The 19,225-nt window shown below is 34.0% G+C and overlaps 1 protein-coding gene across 3 annotated transcripts in view; it reads right to left on the bottom strand.

The window, feature by feature from the left end:
• Positions 1 to 19,225, bottom strand: part of FSTL5 (follistatin like 5) — a 781,763-nt gene that overhangs the window by 331,535 nt on the left and 431,003 nt on the right. For all 3 annotated transcript variants that reach the window (XM_053216758.1, XM_053216759.1, XM_027068355.2), the window contains exons 5-6: positions 16,340 to 16,536; positions 988 to 1,108 (exon numbers count right to left, since the gene is read on the bottom strand). In XM_053216758.1, coding sequence (XP_053072733.1) covers positions 988 to 1,108; positions 16,340 to 16,536 — 318 coding nt within the window. The remainder of the gene's footprint in view (positions 1 to 987; positions 1,109 to 16,339; positions 16,537 to 19,225) is intronic.

The following is a 19,225-nucleotide window of genomic DNA, read 5'->3' as shown; positions in this document are numbered from 1 at the left end:
TATCTTGGCTTAAAGCTTCATCACCTGCAACTATTTCACATATATTATTTTGCTTTCTCAAAACTTACATAAAATCTAATTTAATGTTTTAATATAAAATTATCATATGACAAGAACATTACTATTCATATTTATATGGATTTTCAGGAATTTAAGTAATTTCCGTAATATCAGACCACTGATAGATGGAAGAGGCATAATTCAAAAGAGATCTTTTTACATCAAGTACATATCCTATTTCCTGTCTTTTTGAAAGCAATATATAAATGTGCATATATATAACATTGAAGATAGAAGATAGAAAAAAATAGTGGTTTCAGTGCTGACTTAAATCCTGTTGAGCTTTGATTCTTTGGTGACTTATAAAGCATATATAAATCATATTTCGTATATGATTTATAAAGCATATACAAATCATAAATCATATAAAGCATATAAAGCATATTTATGCTTTATAAAGCATAAATAGTCGATTTTAAGAAGTATTTAAGCAATTTAAACATACATAAATTATTCCAAAGTACCTTAATATAAATACAATTTTCCATTGTTATGCTAATTATTGTTAACATGTATGCAAACTCTATCTATTAATCTATCTTGGTTTGCCTATAGTGTAAAAACAAAAAACGAAAAACCAAAAGTCACTGTGTAAATAATTAAATTGTTCTTGATATACAGTGAAGACTAGTCAAGTGCTACTACTCCCCCCAAACTTTAAAAACAGCATTGTGGAATTCACGTTTTCAATGAGAATCAGTAAGAACTGATATCCAGGGTTATCAAATATTTCCAGCTTTTCATTTTAGGATTACTGCATCCTTTAACTTTTACATATGTTTCAGTACACTTCAGCACTTTATCTTACTTACACCACTTCTCTTAATTTAAAAACAGGCTGTACTCTCAGATCAAGCAACCTTCTGGATTGTGTAAAGAAACAGGAAAATGAACGAAGAGGAATTAGAGAATGAATATTATACTCACGGAATGTTCTATAAAATTCTTCAAGAGCCAGGTGCTTGTCAGAGTTAAAATCATCGTATTTCAGTAGATCATACAAAGTACAATCAGAAAGATCCTTGCCAAGTTCTTCCTGTTTTATCACCTGAACAAGGAAATTATAACCATACAATTATAACCATCTTAACATTTCTATAGCATAATTAATCATACATAATAATCACTTAGTGATTATTAAGTCTGCAGTCATTTTAAGTCTGCAGTAGGGCAAAGAACTGAACCTATGAAAAATCCTGATTTTCAGTTACTGGACAATTATTTTGAACCATTCCAAAGATATAAAGTTAAAAAGTTATGATAGGTACTTAGAATTGTCCAAACTTTCTAATACAAAAATCTCATAGTAGGTCCCAGAAAATCTGAGCTTTACAAGGACATTTTGTATTTCACTCATTTTCTTTGCTCCATTTATACTGACTCAAGGAAATATCTCCACATGAAAATTGCCTCCTACGTCTCAGTGACCTCTGTCAAAAGAAAACAGGGCTCTTTCTCAACAAAAATAGTGAGATCGTTTGTTCCAACTTTCATCTTCAAATTATTTGTGAAAAATGAAGTTAGATGTTTTGTTTTTTTTTTTCTCTGCCCAAACTCCTCCTCAGCTGGAAGTTAAGCCATTTGGGATTGTGCATTAACTCCCTCGGTCACAAAAGAGCTATTAAGCAAATGACTGTTTCCAGGAGCCAGAGAGAATTAATGCACCAATTGATGATGAAAATCCATCCAAGTGTGGGTGAGAAAAATCATCAAACTGCTTTTCTTCTCTGTGCTCTGTCCTATGGACTGAGGCAGTAGGTTTTTTATACTCTACTGATTTCACTATTGTGTCTCACATAAAAGAGCTCCCCAAGATTTTTCAAACATTCCTATCCATCTGGGTGGCTGCATAGTTGTGTCCATAGCTTTTCATATTCTCTCACATACAGAGACAGTATTTCACATTGTTGGAGCTGTGCATTATAGTTGTGTTTTTTCATCTTCTTTTAAGTTTTATTTATTTTGAGAGACAGAGAACTCAAGTGGAGGAGGGGCAGAGAGGGAGAGAGGGAGAATCCCAAGCAGACTCCTCACTGTCAGCACAGAGCCCAAAGTGGGGCTCGAACTCATGAACTCTAAGATCATGACCTGAGCCAAAGTCAGTCATTTAACCAACTGAGCCACCCCGGTGCCAGTAGTGTGTGCTTTTTTTTTTTTTTAAAGGTGGTGCCATGTAATTAGAAAATGCAAGTTCTGAAGTCAGCCAGCTCTGGCTTCTGCACCTGCCAATGGCACTTAATATAGCTCTATAATTTCTGGCAAATTATTTAACCTTTCCTCAGTTAGGAATAAAAGGTAGTAACATTTATCTCTTATGGCTATTGTGAAGATCATATTTATAGACATGTATACACACACACACATACACACACATATACATGCACACATACACACATAGTTAGATGTAAGACAACATATAACACATAGTTAAAAGTAATCATTTTAAGTTAAAAATAATGATTTTTTAAATATAATGTGCTTTTTATTCAAATAATTCACTGCAGATTTCCACGCCAGCTTGCACAAGCTCTGTTGTGTGTTCACAGTGTGAATCCAGACTTTCTTTGTTATATCAATAGCACATCAGTGATACTAGTTTCAAAAGATTCTCAGATGCTATTGACTATTTTTTTTTAATAACCCTTTGGGGAACACTTCTATGTTAAAAGTTCAGTTCTGCCTGAGTGTGGATGAGCTATAGAGGTAGCTCTGAGGATGGAGCTTAGCATATGGATCACTAGAGCCTCTGGCCCTCTTCTGTAGCCACCTGAGTGGTTTAGCAATGATGACACATAGACGTTGCTAAATATAACTTCTACAATATACTGGGCTCTCTATTCTTGTGTTATATATTCACATTTCATTGGTTAAGCCGATATTTGCTGCCTTGGAGGGGGAAAATAGGCAAAACATTTATCTGCTTTAATTGATCCACATAAATAGATATTGTTGAGAGTGAGTATTAAGCCCTACACTTTTGCATAGTCCAGCTGTAGGGATTAACAAAACTACCTAACGGCTGAAGCCATTTCTCCTATAAGCCTAATGAGAAAACTAATACTGCTTTTCTATTTAGAAGGCAACAGAGCTCTCAGTCATTCTCCATCTGTTATTTGTTAGATCATGGAAAATGACTTTCCCTGGGTGGTAGTGGGGGTGGGGGGTTGGTGGCATATTTCATTTTACCTCACTATGCTCTTCCTAAAGTTCTGCAATGCTAGCATAATGGTAATTTTAAGGATGCAGTGACACTCAGGCTTGGTGTATTCAGGTATTTTAATAATATTTCTCAGTAATTTTTATTCTCATACATGTTCATAAAGAGAAGGAGATGGAAAAACCTGGAGAAAATATTCATCATTTTATGTCTCATATTTTCTATTTTAATAGTTTACTCAGATTAAATCATGTCTAATTAGACAAAGAGAATGAACTTCTACCTTTTTTTCTGAATGCTGGCTTAAGACTAGCTTGATCTTGATTTGATCTTGATCTTGATTTGATCATGATTATACAACTTAAGCTGGACCTGCTGTTTCAACTAGTGTGTCCTAGAAAAGCAAATGGTTCTGGCTAGGAAATTTTTTAAACAAACAAACAAACAAACAAACAAACAAAAAACCCTCTTCACCTATACTGGACCATGCCCATATATAGGAGACAGGAGATTTGTCTCTCATCATCAATAGTTCAAGTATATATTTTTTTTCATTTATTCCATTTTTTGGCCAATAAAACAGCCTACTTAAAAACATACTTCCTAGTTACTTCTTCTCCCCTTTAGAATTCCTGATGGGAGCTGAGTAGTCTGGTGTATTCCAAATGAGGAGGGTACTTTCCTAAGACCTCTTAACCAGCATGGAGAAATGGCTTTAAATAACTAGAGCTTTGATCATGTTTGACTGTCTGCAAGAAAGTATGATAGAGGGGTGCCTGGGTGGTTCAGTCAGCTAAGCATCTGACACTTGATTTCGGCTCAGGTCATGATCTCATGATTCATGAGATCAAGCCCTGAGGTACTCTGTGCTGACAGTGCAGAGCCTGCTTGGGATTCTCTCTCTCCCTCTCCTCTACCCCTAAATAAATAAATAAATAAATAACTTAAAAAAAAAGAAAATATGATAGAAAATAAGCAGATTTCCTTCCCAAGTGCACAGTAATACATTAAGCACTCTTTGGAACAGAAGATCCAAACTTGCAGGGCTTTCATAGTTGCCTGTATTTCTTTTGTTTATTTCTGGCATTGGCTTTCAAAACTTCCCAGTCTAGTTCCCTCAAAACACTCATGTTATTTCTGAACTAGAGATCATGACAGAGCCAGATGCACAAATGTTATCTAAGTATCCTATAATAAAGCTTTAGTCAAGGAGGTGACTCATAATTTTACTTGTTATCTATTGTAAAATATTGAGTATGTTTTCCAAATTTACCAGTGCTTTGGTGAACTCTCTAAGGCTAAAATAATGATAATAATAATTAAATTAAAGATTCTCACTTCCTTTAATGATCAAAAATCAAGTTATATGAATATTCTGCTCCACAGAGATTAGAGTCAGTGTGAAAAAATAGAAGTATTAGCAGAATGTATGTCATCCAGGGAGGTCAGATACACAGTATTCCAGAGGGATACATATTTAATTTCAAAGTAATAGAACTGTCAAAGTTGCATGAGGAATTATAACTCAGGAATGATTCAATGTTTTGATACTGTATTCTTTTTTGTCCCCAAACAGGAAAACAAAACAAAACAAAACAAAACAAAACAAAAAACTGTCCCTCCCCAAACTAAACTATTCTCCTTATTATTCTGCTTCATTTGTTTATTCAGGTATCCATTCAACAAATCATTTTTGAAAATGTACTATTTGCAGACACTTTCCTAGACTCTGATAATAGCCAACAAGATAGATAAGAAACCCTCTTTTGTGAAATTTATATGCTTGTAGAAGGGAACAAATAAATATATAAGTAAAATATATAGTATGTCAGATAACAATTTATTTAAAGATAAATAAAACTGGAATTAAAAAAAAGGAAAATGCCAGAGGTAGGTGTAGAGGATTGTCTCCCTGCTATAAATATATATATGAATATATATATATCCCTGTATGAATATTGGTTTTCCAGGAATATATCATGACTTGGAAATCAAAGATTATTATATTGACTCTCATAAAAGAGATATAACATATCCGTAATTTTGATGGTCTCAAGTCAGATCATGGTAATGAGTCTATGGGCATGAGGGCATAGGAGCACAATGAAGTAGAATCTTCCAATTCTGTGTCTTTTTCTTTATTCTCCTTGGTGGAAACAGGGAAAAACAGCAACTGTAAACTCATGGAAAGATACACCACTCAAAATTTCAAGCATTCATCAGAGGATGAGTGCTTTCTTATCCTTTGCAAGCTATTTTTCCTCAAACTAATCATGACCACGTCACAATCACAGTGGTCTTAGTAGATCAGAGTTCAGTGTTCCTCCATTTTGAAGAAAGTACATCACATTTGTGAAGTTGAGGAGAAGACGATATATTCAGTCTTTACTTGGCAAATATGTAGATTACATTGAAACCTACGGGTCAGGAAATAAATATACTTTTTTTTAGAAATATGTATCTTTAGGCATTATCTTTAAGCCTCTCCCATACACTCACTATGGGTTGGCTTCCCTACTACTTAGTTCTCTGAATATCTCCTATTTGACTTCCTTCTTCTCTCCTTCTCTCCCTTTCCCCTTCCTTTTTCTTTTTTGAAAGGAACAATCCAAATGACAGCCCTGCCTTAGTTTAAAGCTAGGTTCTCTTTTCTGCTTATTATGGATCTTTGATAAGAAATATAATTGCTGAGAAGTCTGTTTTGCTTGCTGTTTGCTACGAGCATTGTGAGGCCTTTCCTGAATGTAACCCGCTGTGTAGTAGAATGGGTTGTAAACCTTCCTAAATGTAGTCTGATATGTAATGGAATGAGTGATTGTACATAAACTAACCGGCATTTCTCGCTTCTGTAAACCTGCTTGCTTAGCACATTCCTCACCTACCCTACCCTCTTCCCCCTTCCCCCTTTTTCCTCTCACCACAAGTAACGGACAAAGCCTTCCCGCCAAAGGACAGACAAAGGACGCCCAATCAGAGAACAACAAATGTCCTTACTTTAAAATCAACTAATCAGGCCCCTCATAATTTGAAACCTCCCCTGTGCTATTTGTCTCTGTCTATAAAAACGCTGTACCAACCCTGATCGAGGCCTCTTGCATCACCGGCGACAAGTGCGCAGAGGACCAGGTTCGAACCTGCAATAAACGACCCTTGCCGCTTGGCTTTGACTTACGACTCTGGTGGACTTTTGTGGGAGGTTTCGGAACTTCGGGCATTACATTTTTAACAACTGACATGTGCATAGAAATGTGCTACAGTTTTGGAGATACAGTAGTAAAAAAGAATGACATAGTCTTTGTCCTCATAGAGTTAATTTTCTAGAGAGGATGTGTGGGAACAAGCAAATAATTAAATAAATAAAATAATTACAGATTGCCAACAGTGCTCTAAAAATAAGGTGAAAGGACAGAGAGTAAAAAACTAACATTACAAATTATAATTGTTTAATCATATATAACTGATGCTATCATACAATAGGTGTGTTAGAAGAAAAGGATCACATAAAAATTAATTACATGTTTCAAGTTGTCTTTAGGTTTCCTAACATCCGTAACACATTAGAAAACGTTTAAAAAATCAATAGGGCCAACATGAATTCTTTTGAAAAATTCACTGAAGAGATAACATTATTCGACCCGTGGTGGGAAGAAAAAATACGTTATTTTGAAGGCATCCTATATGGCTCACAGGGATTCTCTGAATATGAATGCCAAATTTTTAAAAGCACGTTAACATTCTAAAGGAAAGATGCTATAAAAGATATGTTTAAATTTTTTAAGACAAAATTTTAATTTTCCAATTTTCTTGTGCATATTATGAACAACATTAAAAAAAAAGAGTATTTGAAACTAGTTACTAATGTTTCCAGATAGAATTGGAAGTACTGTTTCTTAATTGTAGCCCCAAGCTGTACCCAAACCAACAATTAGGGGCCTCACTTTTCTGTTAAGTGCTAACTGTTGCTATTATTATTATTCTGAAATCTTTAGCACTTCAAAGGAAATTGCCAGTACTACTAAGATCTACCTACTGGCCTTGCTACTACCATTCTCAGTCAAATACCTGGTTTCTGCTGCCTTATTTTGTATACCAGAAAGTTTATGGGGTTTTAAATGTTAAATAGGATTAATTACCATGGCAATTCCTGGAAGTTCTCACTTATCTCCCTTTTCTAGCCATACAAGTGCTTATTTGTTTGTATTTAGTTTGTTCCCACCAAAATAGCTTTTTGTCCATTAGACAAAACAATTCTTACCAATCTTATAGTAAATAAATATGTTGACTAGAAACCAGAACCTCTTAAAAAGCCTTTAAAATTGTAATAGGCTTTATCAACTCAAAATAAAGATTAACTGTCCATTCCCTATCTAACAGCTCTAATAATTTCTAAAGAAAATTGGTATGTACAAAGGTTGCAAAAACATCATTGCCCTGCCCATCCTGATAGCTTAAAAATATCTAGTCTTATTTATTCTTGCTTTTTATTTAATTTTGTAAATGTATTCACATATGGTAGTCATTGAGCAAATAGCATTTTAAGTCAAATATGTATAACGTAATAATCTAAATCCTGTGAACAAGTAGCTCTTTTTATTATTTTAATAAAGAGTTGGCATGTGTGCACATTAGGGAAATATTTCATTCTAATATGCATGCCTAATGTGAATCAGCTTATTAAGATGACAGAATCTAAATGAAGAAAGTGCTAAATCAATATACTCAATACAGCTGCTTATTTAAACTCAGAATCACAAGGGAATGATTTTGCTTACTTAAATTCCACGGGTGGTTATTTTATGAAATAGGGAGAGGCCAAAAGAGTAGATTTTCCAAGCTGTTAGCACTATTTCACTTTAAGAACCCTATGTTTGCTGCTCTAAACAAGCAAGCCCTTAGACGGAGTTGGCTCTAATGTCCTGGTGCCTATGTAAGCAACCCAAAATCTAGGCCTGTACATGCCTCAATGTTTCAAAACTCACAACCAGTCACAAATAGGATGTGTTAAGCTACAGGGAATCAATGATTTCCTGCCTTACTTTGCTCTCTCCTTTCTCTATAGAAGCTTTCCCCTAGCTCCCCTCAGTAGAGTGCTTCTAACCACTTCTGATTTGGCATTGCTGGATTCAAATCAACTTTTGCTCCAATAAACTCTGAAAATTGGAACACCTGGTTGGCTCAATGAGTTAATTCACTGGCTCTTCATCTCGGTTCAGGCCATAATCTCACGGTTGGTCAGTTCAAGCCCCAAGACCCGCTCTGCGCTGACAGAAGGGAGCCTGCCTGGGATTCTCCCTTTCCTCTCTCTCTGGCCCTCCCCATGCTGTCTCTCTCTCTGTCTCTTTCTCTCTTTCTCTCAAAAATAAATAAACTTAAAAGATATATTAAGCCCTTAAAATTTTAATATGTTTCAGTATACCCATCTTTTAACACTGCTAACAATTCAAAGATGCCATTCTGCCAGGTGAAGTCTGCCTATGTATTCCCTCATCTTACTCTAACTATCAAACGTATTACACCACAGTGCAAAACACAGTTGTCCATTCTCCTCTAAGGAGCAATCTGGACAAATTCCTTTGTCCTATGTGACCCTATGAAATCCAACTTTCCCTATATTGCTTTGCATATTTCCTTCTCTGACTCAATCTCCATTCTTTTCTAACTCAAACCCATCATAATGACCTCTGGAAATCCTGCTTCTGGTCAAAAAACTCTTCACCTTCCATTTCTTATAAAAACATGTAATCCACGCACACTAACTTTAAGAAATTCTGGCTGCCCCTGAAGAAAATCACTTGTCAAATAATTTTAACAATTGGCGGCCAATTTTTCTCTCATATCCATTCTACCTCAGCGAGGAAGATGGGTCAATAACTAAATGGTTCCCTACTGGCACTTCTGGATTATTTCCTCCTCCCAAACCAAGTCTTCATTAGATAGATACAAAGATGAGAGAGATGGTAGGTATAGATAGATAGGTAGATAGATAGATCGATCCATCAACAATAGATTGATACAGAGCTAGAACCTACTTTGGATCTCAGGCCATTCAGCTACATAGTTCTCTCCTATTCTCTCCCCATAATTCACAAATAAATTTAACTGCTGATTCACAATATTTCTGCCCACCTTTTTTTTTTAATGTTTATTTTTGAGAGAGAGAGAAACAGAGTACGAGTGGAAGAGGGGCAAAAATAGAGGGAGACACAGAATCCGAAGCAGACTCCAGACTCTGAGCTGTCAGCACAGAGCCGAGGTGGGGCTTGAACTCACAGACTGCCAGATCATGACCTAAACTGAAGTCGACTGCTCAACTGACTGAGCCATCCTGGCACCCCTATTTCTGTCTACCTTAACTCTTTAATATTCTCTGTGGTTTCCATATACACATGAATAAGCCACCCAGAACAGATCTGAGCTCCTTTTGACAACAAATGATCATTAACTTTCACACTTCCAGTGACCTTTCCCTACATGCCAGACTGCCAGAAGGAACATACTCATACCTTAGGTCTCTTCATCCTGAAATCTTGATTTCAAGCATTACACATTCATGTCTGTTTTAGAAACAATATGTGTTCTTAAAACCACAAATGTGTCACTATGAAACTGAGTACCTGACTACACTAGTCATATATACAGTGCTTAGGGGAGATAACAGGTTTGTGATCATCCTTTGGAAAAAAAAAATTATGTTTGTTGAGGTTTTTGCAGTAAGCTATTATTCTATGAGTCATACATTGGAGTATGATAACCCAATTTGGAGCATATTGTTAGAACAATTTTCACTGAAGCAGGCATTAGTAAAGCTCAGGTTTCTCCAAAGAGAGCAGTGAATTCTCACTTTGGGAGAAGGTAATTTAAGAGAAGCAAGAGAGAGAGATCCAGGTAATAGAGATGAACATTAGAAATTTGCTTAGATGTGGGGAGGAGCTAAGGTAAAACACCAAACAAGCGAGGGTCACACCTTATTAGAACGGTCCTCAGTAAAAGGCAGAACATTTGGGTTTGCATTTAGTACACAGGATTGGTTACCAGCGCAGACCCCTCGGTTCTATAACCTCATTATGAATGGGATCCGGGCACTATGGCATAGATTTGAGAAAAGATATAGAACCACTAAAACAAAGTAAGTTCCCATTTACCTGTTTTCAATAGAGGATAGACATTTAAAGAAAAAAAATTCAAAAAGAAATTTTAATGTGGTTGAAATATTACCTTTATCATACAGTAATTAAGACACATGGGAGAGGAGACAATAATCATCTGTTTTGTTCCTACAAAAAAACTTTGATAGATATCCCACTTTTCTTCCCTAACACTCATGTCCATGCCATTTGGAAAAACAGAAATACTCACCCCAGGGGTAAAAGTGGACAATGCACTTGAGGAAATAGAGACAGATATGACTTAATTGGGCTCTGAGGGTGTAAAAAATAGGGCAGAAGATGGAGGCTAGGGATTTCTTTTTGTTTTCAGAACTGATGATATATTTCTCCCTGAGGGAAGAGTATGATAGATACTGGTTTTTGATGTTGGTGTAGTATTCTATAACTTGTCATTAGTTTTTTAACTAAGGTAGATGTTGGCATCTGTGGAATGTGATATATTTGGTCATACATATTTAGAAGGAGAATCTAAAATAGAACATTGTTTTGCATGACAAATAATTTGGAGCCCCCAGGGAAAACTGAGGTTGAGAGATAGACTTGGGCACTGTATCAGTGGTGCAGGTAATGAAAAGCACACCATGGACAGAGTACAAGGAAAGGAAAAGTGTACAAAGTGCTGGATCTAAACTGGATTTCAATTTGGGATTTGTGTAATTTGTGATGTAAACACTCACATATATATAGTTGAGCTCAAATAGAAGTACAAAGGGGACAACAGACATATGCATTACAGCAATAACCCAATAGTATCATTACCATTATTACTAATATTACAATTACTCAGTTACTCTAATCTGCTACTGAGGATTTAATAATTCATGCCAGCTATATGAGATAAATGTGTAACTACTTCAAATAAGATGGGCAAAATAAAGACATGCCATCATTTATTTTTTCTAATTTCTTGAGATAACCAAAACTACTCTTCTTTTGCAAGAACTATTTTTTTTCTCATTGTAAAAGTTGGTATTAAAACTTTTGTATGTTTAATAATGTGTGTATAGATTTCTGGGTTATAATGGCTGTAAACTAATGGTATTTAAGTTGTTATCACCTACCATCCAAACATAAATATTAAAAAGTTGCAAGGGATGAACATAGGGTAAATATTATTCAATCGCTCAATTACTAACTTAAGTGTATGTACCCACTTTATTTCCATTATCATCCATGACATTCACATGAAAGTTAGATTTGAAAATACAGTTATAACTAACACACTCTATTTTGTATGTGCTAGTCATGCTTCTAAGAAGCTGACACATTCTAAATGATGTGTGTGTGTGTGTGTGTGTGTGTGTGACATCAAATTTACGCAGTAGGTAGTAATATCATTGCATATATATATATTATATATATATATATTTATATATATATATAAAATATATATATAATATATACATATAAATATATATAAATATATATAATATATACATATAAATATATATATAAATATATATATTATATATATAATATATATATATATATATATATAAATATATATATAAATATATATAAATATATATATAAATATATGTAAATGTATATATATAAATATATAAATATATATATATATATATATATATATATATATATATATATATATAAAATGAGTCTCAGAAACTTTAAATAACTTGCCAAAGGTTAACAGGTCATAAGTAAGATATGTTATTTGAACCCAGGCTCTATAATAACAGTTCTTAACCACTACACTTTGATCATAAAAAAGATTATTTTGAAAAAAAATATGCTAGGACTTTATCACTTGGGACCCACTCACTCCTTTCCATCTGAACATTCTCTTTAGATCTTCTGAAATGAATATACCATCTCAATCTTTTTTGATTTTTTTCTTCTAGATCTTCAACTACCAATGACAAATCTACAAGTGTACTATCATAAATTTTATCAACTTCATAAAAATTATTTTAAAGGTCCAAAATGTCACTTTGTTATCAATTTGTATTTCATACTTGAATATTTTCAACATAAGAACATTAGCCCCAGACTGGAAGACTCAACATAGAGTTACAGATGTTTATGTTATTAAGCTAGAGTAGTAAAGAGATGGATTGAACGTGATTTATTTCTATTATCAGTCAATTCATTTTAGCAAATATTTTCTTGCTATAACATGTTGTTAACTGTGATTCTAAAGGTCCTACTCTTTTAACTATTACTTTTTTAATGTATTTTCTCTCAATTAGACAGGCCTCTGTGTTCTAATTTACATGAAAATCTGTAAGATTCCCCATTCATTATGGGGAATAAAAATAGAATGTGGGTAGACAACTTTCATGCTACAATTATAAAACCTCAAAGTCAAATTATATTCTTTAATTTTTACTTGTCACTGGCAGTATCTTACATTTCTGTTAATAATATCTTATAAATTATTAATAGACACCATTAAGATCCTTTCCCTTTTTACTCTTCTAAGTTAAATTATTTCAAAATTCCATATTAAATGATGGTATTATATGTTTCTGCATTTATTAATAAAACTGTATGTATTATTGGTTATAATACTTGCAAAAGATCTTTAAAAAGTACCTGAAATCTAAAAATATTCACATCAAAACAGTATTTGTGCCATTCATATCTAGGTGTTTATTATATTTTTTCAAGATTACTTGTTACAACCTTCTGTTTTTCTTGTTGTTGTTTAAGTTCTGTGTTTTTGCTTATGTTGTTTTTTTCATAGTTGATTATTTACAGATGAGATACTGACATTTTCACAACACACTAGGTGGGAATGACTTATGTAGTATGGGATGTATTCAGAAGGAAGCCAGTAAATCTCCCAAATCTTTCCTTGCATGTACCTCATGGATGGCCAAGAAAGAAATGGGTTTCTGAAGATGACTTTCAGATGAATTGGAAGAGGACTTTTCAGACATAAAGTGAGTCCAAATCAAAGGTAACAGAGAAAACACAACTAAATTTGGTAGCAGATGAACTTCATTATGAATTGAGTTGTATCTTCTCAACAGATATTTTAAAGACCTAATCCTGAGGACCTCAGAACATAACATTTTGTGTTTCTTGGAAATAGGGTTGTTGGAGATATAACTAGATAACTGAAAATGAGGTGATGCTGGAGTAGGGTGGCCCCTTAATCCAATATGACTGGTGTCCTTCAAGAAAAGGCAATGTGTTGTGAAGACAGGCACACCTGTCTTTGTTTGTTTGTTTATTTTATTTTTTTTTCAACGTTTATTCATTTTTGGGACAGAGAGAGACAGAGCATGAACGGGGGAGGGGCAGGGAGAGAGGGAGACACCAATCGGAAACAGGCTCCAGGCTCTGAGCCATCAGCCCAGAGCCCGACGCGGGGCTCGAACTCCCGGACCGCGAGATCGTGACCTGGCTGAAGTCGGACGCTTAACCGACTGTGCCACCCAGGCGCCCCTGTTTGTTTGTTTATTTTGAGAGAGAGAGAGAGAGAGAGAGAGAATCCCAAGGAGGCTCTGTGTTGACAGTGGGATCTCATGAACTATAAGATCACGACCTGAGCCAAAATAAAGAGTGGGCTGCTTAACCCACTGAGCCACCCAAGCGCCCTGAGGCTGAATGATGGTATCTACAAGCCAAGGAATGCCAAAGAATGCCTAGCACTACCTGAAGCTGAAAAAGACAAGCAAAGATCCTCCCCCAGTTACTTCAGAGGGAGCATGGCTTAGCCAACTCCTTGGTTTTAGACTTTGAGCCCCTAGAACTGAAGGACAGGTTGATATAGCCACCCACATTCTGTTATTTTGTAATGGCTGCCTAGGAAACAAATACTAACTTGAATGTAGCATAAACTTGAAATAGGTATAAAGTGCTGTCACTGCCATTTTCTAGTGAGTAGCAGTTTTCCATTTGGATTGAGATGTAGGTACTATGATAATAACTGGATTTCGTCAGATCATGTTTTGTACCCAACCAGTGGTTACAGTGATGTAGATACATTAATAAAAACTAATAACTATATGTAAAATATGTAATATATAATAATATATAATACACAAAATAAAAGCAAAAGCAAAACCACAATATATTCCAATATGTCAGGCCCGCATAGACCAAGGTGACATGACTGAATTTTATTTTCATTTTAATTAACTAGTCATTTCTTATCATTACTATAAATATAAAATTCTAAAGAGTTTCATTCTTCAAAAATAAATCATGAAGTAAATGATAACATAGGTATCTTAATTAAAAATTTTCTGATTTTACTCTAAAATTCCAGCGTTCAATTCTTTAAATCCCAATGCCTGGATTTAGTAACTTCTCAATAAATGCAGGCTAAATTAAAGAAGATAAGGAAAATGATATATATTTTAATTTACTGGAATGGCAAGAACTGTAATTAATTTACTTAGAAAGTCACTTTGATATAAAGTCTTGAAACTAAGTTACACTATTCCAAAGCTTAGAAATCCTTGTATAATCGAACCAATATTCCACAATGTCAGATTCTTTATATAGACCATAAAATTAACCATAAGAGATGAATGGCATGGTGTTATGGAGATAAACTACTAGATTTTTTAAAAATTATATTAACTGCCAAGCACTGCAGCAAAATCCACCTTAATAAACACTATAAGGATTATTAAGAATTCAGAAAACTTCTTCAGTGCTATAACCATTTTCCTAGATTGGTCACCCTAGATTGGCTTTTTTTCTCCATTACTCCCTAAAACTTGTATACGTTTTTGGAGAAAACTTATGTCTCTTATTTCACATTTCTATACTACCTACAACTAGTTTAGTTTCTTAAATCTGGGTATTATAATTTCCTTCAAACTGTTCTGTCTCCATGACACACACATAAAAGTATTTGTATTTTTTTCCAAATGGTTCACATAAAGACCTTTTGTTTATTCAAATATTCTCTCTACTGACAAATTTCTTATCACATATTTCATTTGGTGACAATTTTCAAATAAGTGAAATTTAACAATGTGGACTTAATACTAGACCTAGATTAACTATATCCTAATTGATCTTTGATTATTGGAAAAATAAAATAGGTCAGAAATTTAATACCTTCTTAAATGATGTATTTACATCATGTTATAGATGTGCTCAATTGCTGGTGAATAGTTTCCTTGAATATTGGATACACAAGTTTTTACTGAGTGATAGAAAATTAAACATTATAAAAGGCTTCAGAACATATCTGAAGATATCTTATAAATTTGTAAGGTAAAGAACTGATGATTCCTTAAGGTATTTAAGGTACAGAAACCTATCAAAAGTAACTATCTTATTTTGAACTCTAAAATATCATATAAATGTTATTTGAAATTAATATTGTTGTTAGAGTAGTGTTAGAAGTAAAACAACACCAAGATCCAAAAACCAAACCATTTTGGTCCTAAAACAGTCCTAAAATGGCATAATTTAGGCCAAATCCTCAAACTGGGGTTTAATACGTGATCTAATGGCAGTTCAAACTTCCCCAGAAATGTAGTCTTAACGGGTCGGTCAGGAATTTTTCAATCAGCCCCAGTGGGTCTGCCGCTTGGTCCTTTTCCATCCCACAAAAGATGATGAGGTAATCGACATAACAGCCCTAGCCTTTCCAGCTAAGGGAAAGCCTTTCCAGCCTTGCCGGGAAAAATCTTTCTCTTTTGCTAATAATTTTCTTGCCCCACTCTCCTGCAAAAACTTTCCATTTGTACAACTTCCCAAGTGCCTCTCTATTTGCTAGATGGGATGCTGCCCAGTTCATGAATTGAATAGCAAAGCCAATTAGATTTTTGAAATTGACTCACTTGAATCAAATCTTTGTTATTTAACAGCAGTCACATTTTACTCTTAAAAATATGTTTTGTCCACACTTTCAAATAATACAAATTAAATACATATTTATTAATATAGAATAAATTCACACAGATATAAATATATTGTACATGTGATTTTTAAATAAGCTTGTTAATTTAATCATTAATCATACCTGAGTTAGTTCATTAATATCTACAAGTCCGTTACTGTCGGCATCAAAATATTTAAACATTTGATCCACCAACAACTTCTTCCAAGACAGGTCATCACCGTTAGGGTTTTCATTTTCTTGTGTAATATATTTTTGATTTTGTAAATCTAAAAGCATGCTTTTCATCTTGTTGTATTCAGTGGTCTTGCAGTTATTTCCTGTAACAGAAGAACTAAGTTATTTTCAAAGCAATATTATTGAAAAGGAATCATTTATTGTTTTAATGTTAAGAAATTGATATCTTATAAATAATATACTTGGTACATAATTTTTATCTTCCAACTTGTACAAGGTTAAAATAATAGGATATTTTCATTTGTATCAAATCTAATAAAAACATGTTTACTGTGTGCTTTCTCTAGGATAAAGTAATTGGTTCTATGAGGGGTTTAGAAACACATGATAGCTCCAATTGTTTAAATACATTATTTTAGTTTTTTTAAGGTTTTTTTTTTTAATGTCCATTTATTTATTTTTGAGAGAGAGAGAGGGTAGGGGAGGTGCAGAGAGAAGGAGACAGAATCTGAAGCAGGCTCTGGGCTGTCAGCACAGAGCCTGCAGAGCCCAAGAAGGTGCTGGAATCCAGGAATCCTGAGATAATGACCTGAGCATAAGTCAGATGTTTAATGAACTGAGCTACCGGATGGCCCCATTATCTTAGTTTTAATCCTCACCATACATTCCTATATAGATAGTTTCATCGGTTTTAACATGAAGTACAAAGAGTTGAAATAACTTGCCCGGCAAAGAGTTAGATTGTGTTGGATTTTTGCACTTGAGCTCATATATATATATCTGGTTTCAAAATAGGATAGCATATATTAACTGGAAGTATGCTTTTTACACGTGAATTTGTTTTGAAGATGTCTGTATGCATGTGTTTACATTTATAAAAATCCTATTCCCAATGATGCTGAGTTCTTATTTGTATTCTTCTAAAAGACTTTAATTATTTTTCTGATATTTGTTTATCTCTCCTTTAGGAGCACAGTGTATTACATGATATGTGTTTGCACCTTGTATCTCCAAGTTTTAACTTTGCAAATTTCATCTCCACAAATGAAGTATAAGCTCATTGCACTAATAATGTATCAAAGATTTTCAGTATTTCCCATAAAATAACCAGGACAATACTGGCAACATCAGAATTAGTGAAAATGATTGCTTAGCTTAATGTCTTCAAAAATAACTGCAATTTTCACACAATTGTCTTACAAAGGATTTTTTTTACACTGGCCCCCATGATAATGTCTTTAAATAGTACAATGGAAAGTAGTATATACTACTGATAGCAAATGTGATATAAAATATATTATAGAAAATACAGTGCCTAATGTAATTTGTAAATGAAAAAAAGTAGGTATTATATTAGCCAAGAATTTTTACAATGTACTTTTAGAGAAAATACTAACTTTATAATTGTTGTCAATATTGACAATTAGGCTTTAACAGAATCTACAATTTTAAAAGATTTCTAAAGATTTTTAAATATATGTCTAAGAAGTATGGCGTTGAAAAACAGAATTTGAAGTCTCATTCTCTTTCAAGACAAGATGGAAAACAATCTCTTCTAGAGAGATGAGAGACTGTCTTATTTTTCAAAGATAGTGAAATAGCTATTGTTGTTCAGCAATTTTAGTGTTTAGCAATCCTGTCAAGAACTTCTTTTTTTACAACAAAACATAAACTTTGTGCTGCAGATTAAGTCAATTTTGCATTATTCCATTCTCAGTAAAAAATAATGCTAAAAATGTTTTCATAATAGCAAAGAAATCACTGACAAAAGAGAGAAGTAATCAGATCTAGAGGGGATAGGTAGCAATTTTGGTGTCCATGAAAGTGACAGAAAAGAAGCCTTCAAACGTGTGTGTGCCTGTGATTCTGTGTCTGTGTGCCCACATGCGTATGCAGAGGAAGAGAGAGAAATGTGTGATAAAAGAATGAGAAAAAGGATAATAGACCATTGCAATAGCCCTCCATGGAATTTCTGTATTTGACCTTGAGTTGGTATCTCCTTTGACTGATGCTGAGTAGGGTTGAATTTAGGGGAGCTGATATTGGACCATAGGCAATGTGGAGACCAGAATGTTGGTGAGAGACAATGGGAATCAGGGCTTAAATGCTGAAAACCTGCTAACTAATATTTAAAATTTGAGGAACAAGTTAACAGTTTGAGTTGTTCATTTTAATTTTGATAAAACTGAGTAATGTGATCATCATAGTGATCCTATTAATATTTTCATTTCCCAACTTGTAAATTTCCTTGAAAGTTCAGGTGGCTGCTGGCAATCCAAAGAAAATAAAAATAAAAACATGGCAGTGAAGACATTTATAGTCCACAGAAATGTACAAGAAGTAGTTATGCAATTATGTAAAACTTTGTAGAATTTATAGATTTAATAAAATTTCTGTCACAGATTTTTTTAGTAATAAATAGGAACATCTGCTATTAACAATAAATTACATGTAATGAAGATTTCTTACGTGTCAGGAAGTTTATACATTTTAAATTAGTTATTCCTCACAACAGTCCCAGAAGAAAGACAACTATCACCATTTTATAGATGAGGAATTAAGGCACAGAAAAATTAAATAATTGTTCAAAGTTACAGAACTAGAAAGGAGCAGAGTGACTTTTTTTTTATTTAAAAAAATTTAATGTTTATTTTTGAAAGAGAGAGAGAGAGAAAGTGGGGGAGGGGCAGAGAGAGAGGGAGACACAGAATCTGAATCAGGCTCCAGGCTCTGAGCTGTCAGCACAAAGCCCTATGCGGAGCTTAAACTCACAAACTGTGAGATCATGACCTGAGCCAGAGTCAGCCCCTTAACCCACTGAGCCACACAGGC

Source organism: Acinonyx jubatus, chromosome B1, assembly GCF_027475565.1.
Source record: "Acinonyx jubatus isolate Ajub_Pintada_27869175 chromosome B1, VMU_Ajub_asm_v1.0, whole genome shotgun sequence".
NCBI classification, from domain to species: domain Eukaryota; kingdom Metazoa; phylum Chordata; class Mammalia; order Carnivora; family Felidae; genus Acinonyx; species Acinonyx jubatus.
This window is presented reverse-complemented; position numbering and strand designations above follow the sequence as displayed.